The following is a 21,174-nucleotide window of genomic DNA, read 5'->3' on the forward strand; positions in this document are numbered from 1 at the left end:
TTTTTTATTAGGGAAGAAGTAAAAAGCATGAAATAAAACTAAGATTGAGAACAAAATAATCAATCTTTAAAAAATCATTTAAGGTATTTTGGGTTCTTGTAGCATTTTTCTAATGATGGGGGACACATATAAAGAAAATTAAGATTAAAATTGGATTTCTGAATATTTTTTATTCATATCGTCGTGAATCGAGAGCAGATGAAACAATGCATCCACTTCCAGACAAATAGATCCATGAACGTCTTCATTTTCCTCATCTGGAATCTGGATCAAAACTAGCTTCAATATTGCTGCCACTTTTGTTTTGCATCTCTAATGTTAGCTTGGGGTTGTCAGGGGGCCGTAAGCTAACAGGAGAGCACATAAACAGATGGATGATGAGAAGTGGGGGCAGACTTACTTTAATAAGTCCCGTCCACATCTCAGAGGGGAATTTCTGATGAAGCCCTGCCACTCTTTAGAAACTATGTCCTAGAAAAGGATATAATTTAGTCTAAAAATGGCATTGTCATAATTAAACGACCACTGGGAATGCTTTCAAAATGGATCAAATGATGATTGGAATAGGACTTTATAACTCGGAAAGGAAAAAAAGCAAAAAATGTCAACATTTTCACACAAAAACTGGTGATTTATTTTCAAAATGCGGATGTAAAAATATGTTATAACAACAAAAATGTCAGATAAACCTCGTAAATTACAAAAGTGAACATGACTGAATGGCCAAATATAATGTTTAACCGTTTTTCTTATGCTTCCAGCTCCATAGCTCCTCATTGTTGTATTGGAAAGTGAATCCTTTCAGAATTTCAGCAAAACAAAAGAGAAAAGTTTAACAGTAACTAAAGGGTAAGCTTGCTAAAAATAATGAGACACGCATGTTTGGAGTCCAAAGTCTAGTTTTGGCATCACTAATGTTTAACCAGTGAGGTCCAGCAAATTATGAAGGGTCACAAAAATGTGAAACGTTTGGATCTTAGTTGAGTGAGATGTTTCCCAAATAGTTAGAATGATCCATGTCACTAAAAATATGATAATTGAGATTTTTTTTTAAAGTCTGTCAGGAAAAACAACTGATACAAAGTAAAAAAAAAAATACCAAAATGTCTTTTATAAAAAAGTTTTGTCATGTTTGTATATATTTTATATAGGTCAGACAAGTGAGCAAACTGATAGAAAAAGGTTTAATCTACTCTCAGAATAACTTTAAAGCACATATTCTTATCTCCAGCAACACAATAGCTTTAGTTGCTGTACAGAAAAACAGTATGTAGCTACAATTGCATATAAATTTATTTTTAATAGGATTCTACACCAATGTGATCATGGATTTGATGTTAGACCAAAAAAAAGGCTAAAGGTGCACCAAAACGTAAAATGCTATTTTAAATTCAAGGAAATCTGCTTATTTAGAAAGGATATGCTACTGTCAAAAGCAAAAAAGCTAAACCAAATAACACTGTTCTAATCCAATAATAGCACTTTTTTGAAAGCTTCTTATCAGGGCGGCCGCCTAGGATGCAATCTGCTGGAGGGAGGGGGGCAATTGTAATTATTAGGCCATATATATATGTATATATATATTCACCATTTGACACACCACATTTCATGTAATATGTAAAAGAACTGTGATAATTAAAAGAAAATAAATTACTCAAAAGTTTGTCAATCAATAATTTTGCATGGTGCTGCGCCCTATCTTGCCTGACAAATCTCGTTTTGCCTAGGGCTCCATGAAGCCCAGGGCCAGTCCTGCTTCATGTTATAAATTAACGACTTAATGGCCACATCAACAAGTAAATTATTTCAGAAAACACTAGACAGTTATGAACAGTTATGAATCTCATGAACTTCAACATACTTTCAGCTATAGAGACACCATTCAAACTTTAAAATATTCAGCAACTACTGGGTTTTTATAGTAATTTGGAATTTAGTTAAATAATTTAGAAACATGCTAGCTGTTTTTGGCTAATTTAGACATTTCTCCAGTTTTTAGACAAATTTGGAGTTTAGCTAATATGTTAGCTTTATGCTAGCTGTTTTGTCAAATTTGAATTTCTTAAGTTCTTAAGGAAAATTTGTAGTTTAGCTAATATGTTAGTATTATGCTAGCTTCTTTGTCAAAATCAGACTTTTTTTAAGTTCTTCTGGGAAATTTTTAGTTTAGCTTATATGTTAGCATTATGCTAGCTGTTTTGGCTAATTTTATTTTTTTCAATTATTTAGGCTAACTTGGAGTTTAAATATTTTAGCATAATGCTGGCTGTTTCGGCAAAATTAGACATTTCCCAGTTTTTTTACTGTTTATTTTTGCAATATTTTTGCAAGCTATCCGCTTCAGCATTTTTATCTATCAGTTTCAGCATTTTCAGCTATTAACTCTCACATCTTCAGCGGTCACATTCGGCTTACAGCATTCACACTCACATTATCGCAGGTAATGGCATATCACTCTACTTCTGCACACGACCATCACAACCACGACCAAAGTAGTTACACAGAAAGCTAAGGGATGGGGGTCAGCAGTAAAAAACAGTTTAATCTTCCTGCTGCAGAAATGGGAGGGTCAGCAGTGTTCTTCAGTTGAGCAGTTGTGTTTCCAGTCTCCAACTGCTTCCTTGCTTATCTGATGGTGCGATCTCCTTCAGGTGGCAGACAGAAAAACTCCAGCACTGCAGATTTCAATGTAGGTCAGACATGGTTCAATCAAATGTTTAAAAAGCAGTTAGAAATATAAAAAGTAATCATAAGTAAATGGATCCAGCACAGGAACACTGCAAAAACAGAATCTTAACCAAGCTAATAGATCGTTGTTTCAAGTACTTATGTCATATTTTCGGTCTGGCAAGAAATGTAATCGTACTAAGAAAATTTTTCAAAAGCAAAATTTCAGAGACCATAATTTAGTGACTAGAATTTTTTTCCTTAAAAAAAATAGTAAGATAATTTTTCTTATACTGTTGGCAGTTTTTTTTTCTTATTTATAGAAAATCTGCCAATGAGGTAAGAATTTGACATATTTCCAAGGGACATGTTTTTGGCAGTGATCACCAAATTAAAAAAAATTCTAAAATTTCTCTGGAACATTATTAACAATGTGGTCATGGTGCAGAAGTAGAGTGGTCCACCTCTGATCAGAAGATTGTAGGTTCGTTTCCTGCCCTGTCCATGTGTCGAACTGTCTTCGGGCAAGACACTGAACCCCACATTGCTCTCAGTGGTTGAGGTTGGTGCCAGTAGTGGCTCTGTAAATGTCTGTGTGCATGAGTGAAATGCTTTAGTACTTTGGAGCCGTAAACAAGGAGGAAAAGTGCAATATTAATACACATTTTACTATCCGGAGATAAATACTGAAGAAATATTATAATTTTAGCTTCTCTTTATAAGCCCCCTGTCATAAAAACCTTCTAGTTCCACCTGTTTTATATGAGAGAGTTCTTTGTTAAATCTGCAGGACACCTGGGTATTCCTTATTATCTAAAATTTAGAAAGGGACATAGTAATTATTTATGCAGAAACCTCGTAATCGATGTATAAACGTGCAAATATGTGTGTTTAAGCTTTGGGTTTTAAAATGTAAAGATACTAATTGACTCACGAGTGACTGTTCTTTGTCTGTGATTAGATATCTTTATTTTGAAAGTTTTGTAACGTCACATCCGGGCCCTTCTTCCGGCGTCACACAAACATTAGCTTCGCAGCAGCATTAAGCTAGCTATCCGATCTGTGCGAAAAACGGCCGCGGTCCGCCAGCATCGATGAGCCGCAGAAGGAACCGCACTTCGGCCGAAACCGGGCTGTCACCCGAACTCCGCGGCCCGTTCATAGACTTCTCTGGTTCTACGAGTCACGGTGACGATGATTTCCTGGAGCTGGAGCCCGACGAAGAGCTGCTGTGTTCGGTCAGCGAAATCGCCGAGCACCTGGGCAGAAACATCACCGTGGTTCTGGAGACGGCGCTGTCAGAGATCCGCAAGATGGTCAGCATCCGAATACGGGTCCTGAAAATGGAGCTGCGCGAGAAAACCCTGGAAGTGGACGATTTAAAGGCCAGGCTCGACGCCGTCCAGAGGGACTCTAAAGACGCCCTCTCCGGCTTGACTGCCGCGGAGCTGACCGCGGAGGCCGGCTTCAGGAAACACGACCTCGGCGCCTCGTCCAAGCACAACAACAGCGACCCCCGGAGGGTCAAAGCCCCCGTCCCCGGGGTCAAGAAGGAGAACATCGATGCGATTTGTGATTACCTAATGAAGGACAAAAACTCGAGGGGCTGTACGGACACGGAAGACCAGCTCAGCCACGCGGACAAGGCGGCTCCCCCGGAGCCAGAGCCGCACCCGCTCCACCTGTGGCCGGACAGCGGCATGGGCAGCTCCGGCCCCGCGCAGGGAGACGCGGAGGCCGCTGCGGAGGACATCTTCAGCATGCTGCCCTCGGGCTCCGGCAGCAAGAGGATGTACGAGTACGAGTGGATGGCGCCCATGGACTACTCCTCCGATCTGAAAGGTGGAGAAAACGACACAAAACACCCCAAAAGAAAGAAAAAAGTATTATGAAGTAAAAGATGTCAAAGAAATACAGCAGTCTAATGGGTAAATAAAGACCCATTCATATGAAAATTGTGTTTTTATCAGGTTCTTGTAATGGTTTTCAATGATGGAGGACATATTTAAGAAAAGTAGTATTTCTTAATTGTGTGAATGCTTAGTAAGCAATCACACAATCTGCAATTTCATCAATCTTGGTATCAAAACGTTCACATCATTCAGGACATTACTGCTTGCCTTTTTGGTATTCGTAAACCTTTTGAAGTTTTTGAAATATTGAGCAAAATATGCCCCATAGAAAAATGAATGAATCTTCAAATTTCAAAATTTTGAGTATATTAACAAGCTTTTAAATATATTCATGGGCTATGTTTCAATATTTTATAGTATTTGTTAATGAATTGAATTTTTTATGAATCAATTTTTGATCTATTATGCTTAAATCAATTCAAATCGATTGATTTATCAACTCAGCACTACTTCTGATTACAGTGGTTTGAGTAGAGTAATACTAAGAAACACACTTTTGTGCTTAATTTTCTTCACATATATCCTTAATTGTCAGAAAAGTCCCACAAGATCATGATCAAGCAATAAAAACACAATATTCATCGGAGTGGATCTTTAAATAACGCAGCATCCCGGTCCACTTCAGATCTGTTAGAACCCCCAGACAAAAACTGGTTCATTCCAAAAACACAACTCACAGCTACTCTCATTGGTGAACTCCATCAACAGCAACACAACTTCAATGAAGAGAACAAAAAATAAACCAGACAACCTTTGTAGGTGAGGCCATCTCAACAACTTAGGGCTATCTCCATTAGACCACTACCACCTTAAGGCCACAAACCACTGTAAGAACAGAGAGAAAAGGTGGTTTGAATGAAGTGATTATAACATCTGTCTCATCCTCACACTCCAGCCGAGGACAAAAGACTCCTAATGGGTCATAATAACCCTTCTCTGAACTCCGAGGTCACTGTGACCTGAAACCACTCATGTTATTGAGTCATCCACTTATCATTATCCAGTCCAAACTCCTCCCTCATAGGAGCTTAGAAAAAACAGTTAAATTACCCGTAACCTTTTGGACACGGGAGGAAATGTCTTTAATTTAATCTTTTCTAGGCTATTCTATTCATTCATTATTATGGAAAGTTGCTTTTATGTAGTTTAGTTTCTATTATAAAATTTCCATTTTAACAATGAAAGCTGAGACCCACTGATATAATCACACGTTTGCACTCTGATGGTGGAGATATGGTGGCATTCAGGGTGCCGGGAATAACGTGGGGTGTGTTTTGCCCAACACATGGTCCTACCATTGACTGTATATAGAGAACTGGACTGAGGGATCCCTCGCCTTTTGCATTTGAAATAGGAAGTAGCATCTGGCTCCATCCTATAGACTTCTATTGAGAAATAAACAGCTATTTTATTAGCCAGAATAACCATTCTTGCTCTGATACATTTTCTTCTTGATAATCCTAATTTTTATTTAAAGGAGTTTTTTCTTAATCGCAAATTATTCAACTTATAAACTGACCAATCAGGTGCCAGCTGACCCCCACCTTGAACAATTTTCCTGAGCTGCTCTCGGTGGAAGGGGTGTGGTCTTCCAACACGCTGATTCCTAATTGGTGACTGTAGCGTTGCCATAGAAACGTTGACACAAACTGACTCAGACTAATCACTGTTGTCTGGCTCCAACATGGTGTCATTATTTTTCCCATATTTTGAAAAAATGACGACTGAATTGGCTTCATTTTGCTGGAGCCAGAATTAAGGTATTTTCTATGGGTGACATCACACTCTCTGTCAAGTTTGATATTTTTTATAACCCATTGACGGCATATATGCAGTCAATAAATTGAACACAATAAGGAAAAAGGAATGGGCTCAGTGTTTTGTCAGGTGAAAGACACAAACCTCTAAGTCAGGGGTGTTGAACTCAATCGCACAAGGGGCCAAAATTCAAAACACACCTTAGGTCGCGGGCCGAACAGGATAAACATTTATTGAACACTCTAAAACTACATTTTTAAAACCGTAACTTATTTACATAATTATGAACTAGATATATAGCTTTACCTGCAGTAATGCTAGTGCTGATAGCTGAAATCACTGAAGCTGATGGCCAAGTAAAATATTAGCTAAATGCCAAATTAGTGTTAAAAACTAAAAAAAAAAAAAACTCAGCTTAGCCAAAGCAGCTAGCATGTAGCTGAAAAGGAGCTAAACTTCAAAACATCCCAAAAAACCGAAGAAAGCCTAAATTAGCCGAAACAGCTAGCATGTAGCTGAAATATTAGCTAAACTCCAAAATAGCCTAAAAATTTGTTGTAAATGCCAAAATTGTCCAAAAAGCTAGCAGAATGCCCATTTTTAAAATTATAAAGACATAACTTTTTAACATAATCATGAAAAATAAAAAGACAAGAATATTTTTCCAGAATAAATCAACTTAAACCTAAAATAACTTCTAAACGGATCCGGCCCGCGGGCCTTGACTTTGACGTGTGCTCTAAGCTGTGGACAGAAATCCAAATGTGTGGTTGTTTGTTCTGATTAAGATGGGAAGAGATCATTTTAAATAGTTTATCACCACTTCTGACTGTTGATTTAGTTTATTTTGTACAAATATTGGAAATCAAACACTGTAAGGAAACATCCTCCTCCTCCGCAGCAGCAGCTCTGGAACAGAAGAAATTCAACTTGTTGAAAAGTAAGTGACTAGATTGGTTAAAGTCTGTTTATTTTTACATTCAGCTTATTTAGTTTAGTTGGAGATGTCAGATTCTTGTCAACCAGTAGAAAGCTTCTCCAAACAGACTTTAACCCTCGTGCTATCTTTTTGGGTCCAGATGACCCGACCGCTGATTGATGTGTGATCCATCCCGTGACAAAGATAAACAAAGGTGGACAGGATTTCATGTCTGCCACGGGCACCAGGGAAGATAAAAAATCATTGAAAACAAAGTTCACTGTGGGGTCCAGATGACCCCCCTTTAATGTAAACATGCCTAGGGTAGCATAAGGGTTAAAGGACAGAGGGTCAAACTCAGGAAAAGCTGATCCAGATGTCCTAGGTGATGTCGGAGGAGGAGCCTGAGAGTCTGGATCTGACCTGCCTTCTATTGGCTGGTGGTGTATTTGTGTGGAGGAGGGGATAGTGGTGGTGTGTTGACACCATAGACTGTACTGTATAGAAGAACTGGAATGAGTGACCCCTCCCCCTGGTGTTCCAACAGGAAGTAGCTGCTTGTTCCAAGAAACTAGAATCCCATTGACCTTTATAGAGAACTAAACAGTAGTTCTATTTGTCAGAATAACATTTTTCTTTTAATCTTCTTGCTAACCCAAATTTTTGTAGTGTAAATTATTCAAGTTATAAACCGACCAATCAGAAGTCTCACTAAAACATTTGGTTAACACATTCTCCTGAGCTCGCTCTGAGTGGAAGCAGGTGGATTTCCAACATCTCACTCCTGATTGGTGAGAGTGGTTGCCATAGAAACGAGGACAGACCGACTTGGACCAATCACTGCTCACTGATGTCGTCTGGTTCCATCATAGTGGCATCTGTATTGACTTCATTTGGTTGGAGCTGGAGGTCAACCATTATTAAATCCAGTTCTCAGTCCAGTCCTTTTATCGTCAGGTAAATTCTCTTTGACACTAGAGAACACAGTAAAAGACCACACCAGCAAGCAGATTTATTTATACCCAAGGGAGAAACAAGTACGATGGGAAGAATGCCACCATCCTTTTCCTCAGAGGACTGCCTCTCGCCTCACTCCTTTTATTTAAAAATTCAAATAGTTGGTTACAACATTCAAACAAAGTGGAATAGTTGATTAGAGGTTTAATGTAATCGACCTGTGGAGGATGGTCTTCATTTTAACAGCATCACTCCTTATCTGCTAAAGACAGGGTCTCACAATCCCCTATTCTGGTTCTGAGCAGGAAGCAGGTGATAAACACTGAACAATAGTTTTTAAAAGGTAGAAAAGCTGATCTGTAAACTATAGCTTAAGTTAGAAATTAAAAAAACATTTAAATAATTATGAAGATAAAACAAGTTCTAAAACACTAATACAGTCAGTGGTTGGCACTCTTGAGACCTCTCAGTACTAACTTAGAACGGTATGAGTCTAACTCCTGTCCCACTCCGGTGTGAACGGTGAAACTGTCTACTGAAGTTTAGTTTTTTTATCTGCTTTAAATAACATTAAAAAAAAGTTTCAAGATACATAAGATAAGTCTTTATTTGGCCAACAGAAGATCAGTTACATAACACGTTTTTCATCTGGGAGATTTGACACATTCTTTCTTTTCAATGATCTTAGCTTTGATGCTGTTGTGGATCCTAAAATGGCTCAGAAATGACAGGAAGTGAACAAAACAAACAAACCTAAAACTCTTTAAAAGATTGGCATCAAACTTCCAACTAAACCAATTCCATGTCTACAACAGGATTAGCACAGTGGCTATAGATGATGTCATAGAAAGTCTATAAGGAGAACAGAAAGAAAGAGGCTTGCCATTTACTCAGTAAGGATCAATTTGATATTGAATAATCTAATTTATTTTTAACAAAATTTTGACATTATCGTAATGGTGTAAGGAAGACCAAAGATGGTGGCGGCTGATTTGCTGTTGCGCTCCCTAAAGGAAGCCACTGAAAGGCGATAAAGGAGAAGAAGCTCTTGTAATAATCTTAATTTATCGTAGAAAATTTCATCTGTTTGAATTATTACTTAATAAATCAAAAAACAAGCAAACTTTTTTCTCCATAATGAGAAGATTGGGAATAGAAACTTGTTGTGTGTGATATTAGTGATCAGTATTTCAATGACGATATGACTTGCAATACATAATCATGTAGCAAAACAACTAATTCATCATTTCCAGTTTTATTTAAATAAATTCAACAGAACTTAAATCATTCTCCAAATGACCCACATCTACGTAAGAGGCAAGTATCTAACAAGAGGTCCATCGGATTAGTCAAATGCGAAAAGTGCTCCATTTAATTTGTTAAATAGCTGTAATAAGATCGTTTTTGCATGTTTTAACATTTAAGGTATCCATTTATCTCAATTTAAGCAGTTTTTTTATATGTGTATTGCACATGCTGATATTGGGATGCAGATAAATTGTGCAGGCCTAAAAACTTCTTCTTAAAAACTGCAATATTACCACAAAAACGGATTCACCAAACAACCTGTCAAAACAAATGCAATGGTTTATAATGAAAATATTAAAATTGTGAAATCCTGCTTAAAAATGTGTTTTAGAGAAGATATCATGAACTGCTCTGGTGTAATCAAAGCAATGAAAGCACAGCCTAAGAAAAAGAAATATGTCATGACTCCCTGTGGCCTGAAGGGGACACTGTAAGCTGTGAATTAAGAGTTTGAAATCCTGTTTTGGAAACAGAAACTCCTGAGTTGTGCTAAGAATGAATCTCAATGCATTGTTTATTTATTTGAAGGATGAAATTAAAAAAATTCGATTGAAGTGATTTCTAAATCAAACATCAAAGTCCACAGAGGATCACATTTGTGTCAGGACTGAGCATCAGTGCAGAGTTCTGGAACGGTTCACTTCAGATCATAACACTCTTGATTGGATCTAATTCAAATAACACAAGTTCCACATTCTCTTTAATATTTAAAACTGTATTGATAATTTGAACAAGAGTCATAGAAATTGAACAAATGAATTCTTACATTAAGATGTAACTTACCAGGTTTCCATTCCAGAAATGCAAGTATTGGTGGTAAAGAAAATCATATTTTTAGATATATTTCGCTTCATTTTGCCTTAGATCTTTCACCTTACGGTACATTTCATTGTTTTTAGGTCACTTGTAGGTTTTTGGAATAAACTGCACTGTTCTGAAGAGTCTCTTTTAAAACTACGGCTTCCCGCCGTCTTTTTGTCTTAGTGCTGAAAGAACCTGCCAAGGAAAACGTTCAGCACAGTGACGTGGAGGATGACGAGAACGACGATGAGCTGTCCGGCGCTGGAGGCGGCGGACCGGAGCAGATCCAGGCCTCCGTCTCCCACGTCCAGCCTGCAGAGTTTTCCATGGCGTCCCAGAGCTCTCCCGGACATACAGGGAGTCCTTTAGAGGGGACCGCAGAGCCGCCTGACTCAGGTATGAACCTGTCCAGGTAACACAGACCCTACCGCATCAGGAATGGGGGAATTGAACAGAAACGTTTATATCTGAGGCTCCACCGCGTGCATACATGACGTGTACTAGCAGGACAGGTTGAAAGTGGCGGCTGAACGATGCTTGACCGGTGTGATCATTCCGGCTCCGTTTGTCCAGTCTGAACAAATGGACCAGGACTTGCCATCCGCTACCTGAAAGGGTCAGGATAATTACTGGAAACAGTTAAGCTGTTCAGTTTAGAAGTCAAATTATGTCAAGACTGATTGAACATAATGAATAGAAGTGTTTGCTAAAACTACAGCAAACTGAGCTTTTCAAGCTGAAACTCGGGTATGCCGCTGCCTCTGGATATTAACAGTGTCCAGTTTGTGAGCATCTTTAATGTCCTGGTGTCCAGCCAGTTTCCAGGCAGTTTTTTTTCCCTTTTTAAATATTGGTCCTTGTATATCTCAGACAGGCATTGGTACTTTGCATCCAATTCAAAGCAGCAGGGCTCTCTGAGGGTTACCCTGGTGAAACCAGACCGTTATCTCCTGAAGGATGAGGTTCTGCCTTAGTGTTCTGAGGAGCTCCTAGGTACCTGAAAGCATCTTTACTTCTTCTTCTCCATAGAGACTCACAGCATTACTATCACTGAGCTTTGTGATATTAAGTTGACAAGCCACCAAAAAGGCTCTGGTTCAGTGTGTTTGGAGGAAAGTCGGGCAGGTGAGAGTTCACAAAGGCTCTACATACCTAAAGACTGTTTTCTGTGACAAAAGCAAATACAGGCTCCTCTTCTGCTGTATTTGATGATAAAGAATGACGGCATTTTTGCTCTAGAGGCTAACATGAGACATGAGAGGTCAGTCAGCAGAGAGTCCGGTGCGAGTTCTTCTCAAAATAAGTCAAATTTCTCTGTTCTTAATGACTATGAGACGTTTGATCAAACACAGACACACAATCTCTCCTATAGTGTTCTTGAACTCACCTGAAGCAATGCTGACAACTTTGTGAGGAAAAACTTTGGAAGCAACTTTAGTCACAACAGAGGAAGTAGATTCTATTCATAGAAGTTCGGCGTAAACGACAACGTGTTCCAGTTCCTGCCAATATCTACTCTGCAACTTCGTTTAGCCGTTGAAGAGGAGTGGACCAACACTCCACCATCCACAACCTCATCAACTCTATGCTATGTAGATGTGTTGTACTGCATAAGGGAAACAGTGGTCACACTAGAAACTGACCAGTCCCCAGACCTCTCCAACAAAACAAAACTGGACGTTTCAGTTTTTTATTGTGGGCAATCTAAGGCACATCTATCTAATCTTTATCTTGATATGGCACATCTGTGAGACATCATCTACTATCACACTATCACAGATTTATACACATTTTCGATAGTTGAAAGAAAAATGGTATTTTGTATTTGTATAAAATGTTTTTGGATCTTTGACTCATGAAAAACGAGCAAAAGTAAAAGCATTACAATTATACAGCTCAGCAGATGTCAATGGGATCTTGACTTCTTGGGACCACTGGCTATTTCCTGTTTGGAACACGAGGGGTCCAGTTGTCTTATACTTGCGGTTAGGTAACTCCAGGTATCTGCATGATTTCCAGATATTCAAGCCCTATTCATGACTGTTTACCTGGTTCTTCCAATTAGAACATGCAAGAGTAGGGTATGTTGGAACACATGCAGGAATGCAGCTCGGGAGTTGCCGATCCCTGTCTTATACAGTCAATCGTGTAAATTGGGAAAGAGCAAGAAATTTTTGAAGTTTAGCTTTAGTTCAGTCTGGATTCAAAGTTAAGTAAAATGGAAATATTTTGTCACAAATCTACAACTTTCTGTGGTTAGTTTGAAACTTACTGGAAATGAATGAGACGTATCCTGAATCTGAATTAGTTCCCTACCACTACAGCTTCTCCCTATCCCTACATCAGGGATGGACAACTCCAGGCCTCAAAGGTCACATTCATGCATGTATTCCAACATACCCTGCTCTGGGGTATTTTAATTGGCTGGACACACCTGGACCAGGTAATCAGTCATGTGTAGGGCTTAGATATCTGGAAATCATGCATATACTGCGACCCTTGAGGCCTGGAGTTACCTAACCGCAAGTATAAGACAACTGGACCCCTCGTGTTCCAAACAGGAAATAGCCAGTGGCTATTGCATGTCATGCAGACACTTTAGCCCTCAAAGCCTGGAGTTGTCTATCCCTGATCTACATTTAACCCTCCAAACAGAGAGATATGGAAAAATAGTGTCTTCGAATTCAGACGTTACTACCAACGCTCAATGACTCTATTAATAGTCATCTACGTTAGCGCGTAACTGCCAGTGCTCAGGAATAGCATAGCATCGGTTATATAACTTTCCAAAGTAATGCTAGAACTCATTACTTACATTTAAGAGTAAACGTCTCTAAAAAAAAAAACTGTTTGGAGAACTACTACACCTTCAAATGTCCCTATAATTGGAGCAATAGGGAGGAGTCATAGAGGTTCAGATTTGGCCAAAGACACAATGTTAATCTGAAACACCTTTGATGCTATACAGTACAGTGTTTGGTCTTTATCTTCATGTAGATCTGGAAAACCGTTGGTTTGAAGTACTGGTTTATATGAAATGTGGCAATGTAGAGCTGGTCTTGTTTATATTTGATGTGTTTTTGGTTAAAATCTAACAAGATTAGTACAGATGGACAAAATTTGGTGAGAAATCAACACCAAAGTAGTAAGGACTACCATCGGTACAGATACTGAAAAACTTTAAATAGGCCAGCCTGAACTGAACTCCTATGTCTTTACAGCAGAGATGGTCATAGACCCTTCTTTACACATCAGGGGCGATGTCTTTGTGTTCAACATCAAGCTCAAGCTGTCATTTTAAGATATTTATTTTGCCTTGAATTGTCAATCAGCTACTTTGAAAGAGCTTAAGGAGCACAACACCAGGAAGTTTGTGTTTCTGCTTCCCCAATGCAAAATAATTGCAAAGAGAGCTTTTATTTTGATAACCATGTGCTGGAGCTTAAGTATAAGAATAGACAAACCAATACTGATCACCAAACTTCAAGTCAAGTCACTGACGCTGGGTCTGAAGTTTTTGGATTAGGTGCCACTGAAGTCTAAGACTAAATCCAAGTCTTCATTTCTGCTTCACAGACGCCGTGTCTTACTGTAGAAAAAAAACTGCAAAAGTTTTCTCATGAGCACTTTGTGCGTAGATGCCGAAATCAACAGACGGGAATCCACGTGCGATCCGAGACTACTGGGCCACCAAAGAGGGCTGGACGATCCGGCAATGTCTCGAGCTTCTGCGGCTCCAAGTAAATGTCCCCGCGCAGGCCGCCGGCCATCTTTTAACAACCTGAAAAAAACGTGTGAGCCTACAACAAATTTGTCATTTGGACAGAGATCTTTCCTGACTGGAACCAACAGACGTGGCATATACCGAGAATTCAAGCTCCGTTGGGGGAGAGCTGGATGAGAGCGTCACTTCTTCCTCCTGTTTGTCAGGTAAGTGTGCGAGAATCAGATCAGGGCTGGAACAACTTGTCAGTGTCGTTGATTAGACTGGAAAAAAAAAGATGTGATCTTTAATGTCTAACAATGGTAGAACATACAGCAGATTAGAAAAATACATTTCTGTGGAAATGAATCATATAATGACATAAAGTCCTATGAACTAGGGGTGTTCCAAAATATCGATATTGTGATATATCGCGATATTTAGTCCTGCAATTGATTCTCGATGAGTTCTTACCAAGTATCGATCTTTTATTTTTGTTTAAAGAGGCTGTAAAACGTCATATTAGTCATCCTTTTAATTAAAAAAAAACTGGTGACCAAATAAAGTCAGAAATTAGTGAACAAAGCAGTAAAAATATTCTTTGTGATCATTAAAATCAGTTTTTTTCAAAGCAATTATCGGTACATATTTACACACTTAGAACCTAAATCAGAACAGTTTCTTTTGTTTGTTTGAAAGTACTGCCAAAATAATCCAAACTAGATTGGATAATCAGAATCCCAATAAATGTATTTTGGTGTCATCAAAAACAATCAGAGTAATCATGGTTGTGTTTCAGGTTGGTGCTGGAGAGAAACGGAAGAGACGACGATGCAAGTTCTGCAAGTCATCCGATGATGTCAAGACCAGCACGACCTGTTCAAAGTGTGGGAAGTTCATTTGCAGAAAGCACACTGTGATGAACTGTTACCCATGTGCTGTGTAGGTGTAGCTTTGCCATCATCTCGTGTGTTTGTGACTCCTTACTGTTGCTCAATGTTTAGCGTCACAGTGTGGTGACGAATCACTGGTGTAACTGTGGAGGCTGAGGCACATACACTAAGCTCATGTTACACATGTCTGCTGTTGTTTTGTCAATGTCTGGTCCAAAACATTGCTTTAATAAAGTGTATTTTCTACACAAGTTCTCCTGTCTCATCAATGACCTAGTCAGTTTGATCTGGAATTGAAGATTGTGTTTTTCCAATGGACATATAATTAAAGATTGGAAAAACAACGATATTTACTTCATTATATAATAGTGAAGTTGAATTAAAGATGGTGTAAAATGAATACATTTCATTGGGGCCAGTTTGACCCATGAACAACCATGCTGTCCCTTGTAGAGTTCAAACTAGCAGCATACTTATTTAATTTCTTTAGGTACCACATTGGGACTTCTTTATAATAAAAAAAAAAAAAAAACACTAATTTTTGATGTGCCGAAGTGTTCTTCTTCGTGGAAGTAGTTCACCTCTCCCACCGTATCATATTGAAGCTATCCGATACAACAGAGCCCCCTGTTTTGGAGGTCAAAGGTCTTGCTCAAGAGAACAGCCAGAACAAGGTTTTAAATCCATCAGTCCTGTTGGAATCCAGATTTGAATCCATACTACTGTTTAGGATGGTAGCCTGTATTGCTTCCTTGTGCGCTCTTATGGGGTCCAGATGACCCGACCCTTATATTGATGTGTGATTCCTCCCATGACAAAGGTGAACAGGATTTTATGTCTTCCACGGACACCAGTGAAGATAAAAAATATCATTGGAAAAGAAAGTTGCTGTCTTGTGGGGTCCAGATGACCTCACTTTTAATTAACGTTATCCCAGAATAAATCAACTTAAACCTTAAATGACTTTAATAGTATAAAAATAATAATACTTGTAGTTTTGTTTTTCAATTTATTTATCTTTTTATGAAACAGCAATACCTTTATATTGGTTACATCATATAATATGATGTTGTTTTTGGCTAAAATAAAAAAAACTTGTTGTTTTCTAGAACATAGTTCCTTCAGAGCATCAGGAGTTCATTAGAAATTTACTTCTGAGTTGTTGACGGGACTTTTGGCATCCAGCCTTCCCCCTGCTGTTTATACTCCCTCCCTCTAGCTTATAGCCCCTCACACCCCCAAGCTAATATAAGCGGTGAAATAAAGATGGTGTGCAATATTGGAGCTGTTCAGCTGCACAGTTTTGATCTAGATATAAGATGAGATAAGGAAAACAAAAACGTTCATGGATCAGGTCGTCTACAAGTGGATTCATCGGAATGGAGTGGAGCAGGGAGCTTGTGGCCCTTCCTGTGTGGGCCACAAGGGTTGATAGAATCAATTAATTAATCTAAATATGTCTAAGATTTTTAGATCGATTTGATCCATAAAAGTAGAGATCAATCTAATGCATAAAGCTAAAGTCCGCTATCTTGATGCTAACGTATAATGGGATTTACCATTTCACGGCTAATGCTAATGCCATTCGACCTATACATACATTGCTGACTAAATTAGCATTTTTATATGATTTCTACGTACTCACAGGCATGAATTTTCTGGATTGACAGACATTTTTTTTTGTAATTTTCTGTGTTCTGATATAGTCCACCTTAGCGGTTGCTAACATTGTCGCGTTTGCTGTTCCAGGTCAGGAGTTTACAGGACACCCCTACATCTGCTCTCTGTGTGGAACCTTCTGCCCCGACTCCCTGTACCTGGAGGAACACATCCGACTGATACACGCCGACGATTCGGCCATAAAGGAGCAGCAGTCCACCTCCAACGCTGTGGGAAACGGTAGCCTGGGCGACAACAACGGCAGTCCCTCAGGGGCGGGCCAAGGAGGCGGACCCATGAAAAAGGAGATCAAGATTGAAGGCGGGTACGAATGCGGCGACTGCGGTCGTCATTTTAACTATCTGGGCAACCTGCGGCAGCATCAGCGCATCCACACAGGGGAGAAACCCTTCATGTGTCCGGAGTGTGGGGAGAGATTTCGCCACGCCGCCCGCCTAAAAAGCCACAGGTTGGTGCACAGTGGCGCCCAAAGCCCCTTCCCGTGTCCACAGTGCGGCAAAGGTTTTTCGGTTCTGTCCGGACTCAAGAGACACCAGAGGGTGCACACGGGTGAGAGCCCATACGCCTGCCCCCAGTGCGGCCGGCGCTTTAAAGAGCTGGGGAACCTCTACACCCACCAAAGGATCCACAGCGGCGCCACGCCCTACTACTGCCAGCAGTGTGGGCGGAGCTTCCGCCACCTAGGTACTTACAAAAGCCACCGCTGCATCCCAGCACAGTCATAAGTCTGTTCATCCTCACGGGCCAAGATGCTGCTCTCGGACTGTCGGGGCAGTGGGAGGCGCGGGTCATGTGGAGAATGGGTGCGGATGTGCCGCTGAAACATCAGACTGAACGCCCTCCTCCAGCTCCTGTACTTTCAAAAATAAACGCCATCTCAAAAACTGCTCAGATTTCTAGAGGTTTGCTAAAGTGAACGGAACACGTGGTTCTGGTGGGAGGTCGGGACATATGGTAGACTTTTTTTTCCGAGCTTCTGTTCTGGCGTGTAGCAACATAACCAAGTTTCCCGGTGACCTCCATGAGTGTCATAGTATGAAAGGGGAATACCCAGCAGTCAATTTTCCCTTGAGAGGAGCGACTAAATGGAAAGTGAGATACATGTTACATGTGAGGCAGATGAGGTCAGACACCCAAACTACTGCTGAGTGTCAATGCAAAATGTAATTTCTCTTGAAGGCAGATTACCTCCAAAACAGTGTTACTTATGTCTGATGACGAGTGTTTCCTCATGGAAGTCATCAAGGACCTCATTGTTTCTGTCTACAATCTGCAAAGCATCTAAGTTACTTTTTAAGGGTTCATTCACACCAGCTGGGTTGATCAAGTCCAATTTTCCTTGAATAATACAACTATTTTTTAAATTTTGCAAGTAAGAAAGCTCCCCGGAACTCTAATGAAGACCAAACAGGTGAACCCAGATTTGCAAATAAACTGTGGTGCAGTTTACTTTTGTGTGAAAGCTTCAAATACGATACAGACCACACTGGGAATGCTTTTAGTGTACGGTGTTCCCACTGGACTGTCGCTACCTAATACTAGCACATGTCCTCATAGTTGGAAGAGGCTTGGTGCAAAATATCAGTGGTCCAAATCTGTCCAAATCTTGCTTCAGGCTTTTTCTTTCACAGCTCTATTCTGATATATGAAACATTTTGTGTCATAGAATTTCAACAATTCTTAAATTCTCCTCTATGATCAATTTTCAAACAGTTAGCACTTCCGTGAACTAGAAATGGACGGCATCCATACGTCACTACCAAATCCAATTCCCTGATTGGTCAAAGTTCAGCTATCAGCACGTGTTCAGATGTCAAACATTGACAGTATATATATATATATATATTACTGGACATATCAAAGAGTTAAGGTTATGCCTTACCTTTAACCCTTGCAAAATCAGGCCAGAGCCTTCGCCTTCACTTCCTGATACATCTACTGCCATATTGCAACCATTCAACAGTGATTGGTCTAAATCACGTCTTCAGAGGAAGTACTGTTGCCAATTATGAGTGAGCTTGTTCAAAGACCACACCCCTCCCACTGAAAGTGAGCTTGGGAGAATATGTCAATCAAATGTTCGAGGTGGGGCCAGCGGGTACCACATGCTTTTACTGAGACATCTAGTTTACAACTTGAATAAATTGCAATAAAGAAAAAAATATCTTTAAAAAAATTATCCAGAAAGTGTTAAGAAGATTGTATCAGAGCAAGAATGGTTATTCTGACAAATAAATGACTGAGAAGTGTTCTATGTCTCAATGGAAGTCTATGGGACTTTGGCCTCCGTGCAACCAGCGGGTACTTCCTGTTTGGACCACATTGTTTCTACTGTCAATGGTTGAGAGTTATTTTTTGAAGTTGTAAACCAGATTCATGCAAGCACTTCCATTGGAAAAGAAAAAGAGGAGCAGTGTGCAGAGAGCAGGACGGGGGTGGGGGGAAGGACGGTTGGGCGACGCGTGCAGATAACTGCGTGCATGTGGAGATGCGGACGGTTATGGCAAGCCAAAGCGGTCAATAATCGCCAGTAATAGCGCCGTAAAAAACTGGTATTGGCCATGAAAAATTCCGCTTTTAACGCAAGTTTTAAAAGTAGCACTTAAATTACGGTATCTTGCGTTGTCCCAAACGGGCCTAAAAAGCAGTGTTTTATCGCTTATAAACCACCTATCAAAAGCACAGTTCTTGGGCGTTCAAAACCGCTTGTCGAAAGCAGCGCTTTGTTGCGTCACAAACGTACGTCGTCCACAGATGCAAAATGTTTAGGGACCACTGCTTTACAGTCTCCACTTGTTTACTCGGAGAGATGTGGGGGGAAACCAACTCGGACAAAAGAAAATGTATCGCCAATATATCACCTGGTTAAGCTAAATCCATGGGATTGCCTCGTTGGCTTTGTGTGCATCAAACATCCTGACATTCTATGACTATGACCTTCGGAGATGCTGTGTATAAAGAACAGACAATTGAGGGTTTGGATAGTAGTGGTAGGTTTGAAAGAAAAGTCATTCCATATCCTTGTAGTTTGAAATAAAACACATCAATGACTACCATGTAGACATATCTTTATGATCACAATATCATACTTTACAGAGTATAAGTCGCAAGAGCAAAAATCAAGAAGAGGAAAACCATAAATAAGTTGGACTTTTAGGAGTCTGACATTTCAGAATAAATACGCCCAAAGTTTAAGAGGAAAACAATCAGATTCTCTTCCATGTTTGTTTTGGACGACACTTCTTCTGCCACTGTCAATAGCAAATACTTCAGATGCAGAGATCTCTAGTGGTTGTTAGAGGAAACATTTGCTAAAGGACAACTGATGTTTACAGGGAAAATAACAAATATATGCGCTTATGTATGCATTAAAAACAGAAATAAGTCACTCCTGAGTATAAGTCACACCCTGGCTAAACTATAAAAAAAACTGTGACTTATACTCTAGAAAGTACGGTAAATGTTCTTGTCAGATTACTTTCAATTATCAGATTTTTGTGTGCCTGGATACGTGGATACATAAATGAAATGGGGTCCTGTATGACAGAATGAACCCATACGTTGTGTGGAGTTTATAATAAACATTGTCCTTCCTGTCTACTAGTAGGACTTCATTATTTATCATTTCTATTTAAACTAATTGAAATGTGGTAACCGTCAGTGTGTCTGACCACCCGATGTTGTGCGAGCACACCACGCTGCCTGAAGGTGGCAGTATTGTACTCACAGGTATGCACGAAACAGCCGATTGAGAAAACTCAACGCAGTGGATAAACTCTAATTGGAGACACTGCCAACAACTGCTGTAGAAGGCAGATGAATAGGAATTGTTTTCAAGAAGCTGGAAGTTTAGTTCCCTCAAGTGGATCTACTGTGTAACTACAAGCAGATTTCTCTTGGAGACTGTTTTATCGACACGATTTATTTCAAAATAAAATGACTGATTCTGACACAAGATTAATCTGTATGTCTGTATGTATGATAATAAAAAAAAAATGTTTAACCCCGTCCCAAACCCCCCTCAAACAAACAGAAAGACGATGTCCTCATTGTGTGTCAGTGGTTCTGCTTCAGAGAATGTAACTCTGCTCTAGCTTGTTTTTAACCAGACTTTGCTGTAAAACCTCAAAGTAAGTGTAAAAACATCTACTTTCTAATAAACTCAGAACCTAATGCCAACAAATGTGTGTTTTTCTTGTGTGTCATGAAATAACAAAAATGTTACTGTATAGGAAAACTGGAGCATTTTAATGTGATGTCATCCATAGAAAATTTGTCGTATGCCGCTCCAACCAAATTAAGTCACTTGAGTCGCTATTTGTCCGTGATATGTCTGTCGCCGTGTTGGATCCTGAGATGGTCCGTAATTTTCATTAACGCAAATTAATTACACATAGCTAAAAAACTGTTTTTTAGCGGTTCAGGCGTCCACAGCGTGTGTTAGATGGTATTGTCCCCCTTATACGATGGTCACTTGATAAATTTAAAAATTTCACACGATAAAAAATAAGGACAAATATTCTCTCTGGCCTTTTTTTGTTCAAAAGATTGCTTTTTGGATCATTTGTATTGTTT

At 39.6% G+C, this 21,174-nt stretch overlaps 1 protein-coding gene across 2 annotated transcripts; it reads left to right on the forward strand.

Moving 5' to 3' along the window:
• Window positions 1-3,645: 3,645 nt before the first annotated feature.
• Window positions 3,646-20,778, forward strand: znf16l (zinc finger protein 16 like). Of its 2 annotated transcripts, XM_024287852.2 has the most exons (5): window positions 3,649-4,509; window positions 10,507-10,719; window positions 13,962-14,063; window positions 14,150-14,253; window positions 14,826-15,170. In XM_024287852.2, the coding sequence occupies exons 1-5, from the start codon at window positions 3,762-3,764 to the stop codon at window positions 14,970-14,972; spliced, it is 1,314 nt and encodes a 437-aa protein (XP_024143620.1). In that variant the 5' UTR covers window positions 3,649-3,761; the 3' UTR covers window positions 14,973-15,170. The 2 variants fall into 2 exon arrangements, with proteins under 2 accessions (XP_024143619.1, XP_024143620.1); XM_024287851.2 differs by lacking the exons at window positions 13,962-14,063; window positions 14,150-14,253; window positions 14,826-15,170 and adding an exon at window positions 16,669-20,778 and having other exon boundaries at window positions 3,646-4,509.
• The last annotated feature ends 396 nt before the right edge of the window (window positions 20,779-21,174 follow it).

The sequence above is a fragment of the Oryzias melastigma genome, linkage group LG18 (assembly GCF_002922805.2).
Source record: "Oryzias melastigma strain HK-1 linkage group LG18, ASM292280v2, whole genome shotgun sequence".
NCBI lineage: Eukaryota > Metazoa > Chordata > Actinopteri > Beloniformes > Adrianichthyidae > Oryzias > Oryzias melastigma.

What these genes read in the sequence shown, in the direction of transcription:
- znf16l (XM_024287851.2), top strand. Translation starts at nt 3,762, where the DNA reads ATGAGCCGCAGAAGGAACCGCACTTCGGCCGAAACCGGGCTGTCACCC. An exon ending in CTACTCCTCCGATCTGAAAG is followed by an intron (nt 4,510 to 10,506) that starts GTGGAGAAAACG and finishes TTTTTGTCTTAG; the next exon opens with TGCTGAAAGAACCTGCCAAG. An exon ending in CGCAGAGCCGCCTGACTCAG is followed by an intron (nt 10,720 to 16,668) that starts GTATGAACCTGT and finishes TTGCTGTTCCAG; the next exon opens with GTCAGGAGTTTACAGGACAC.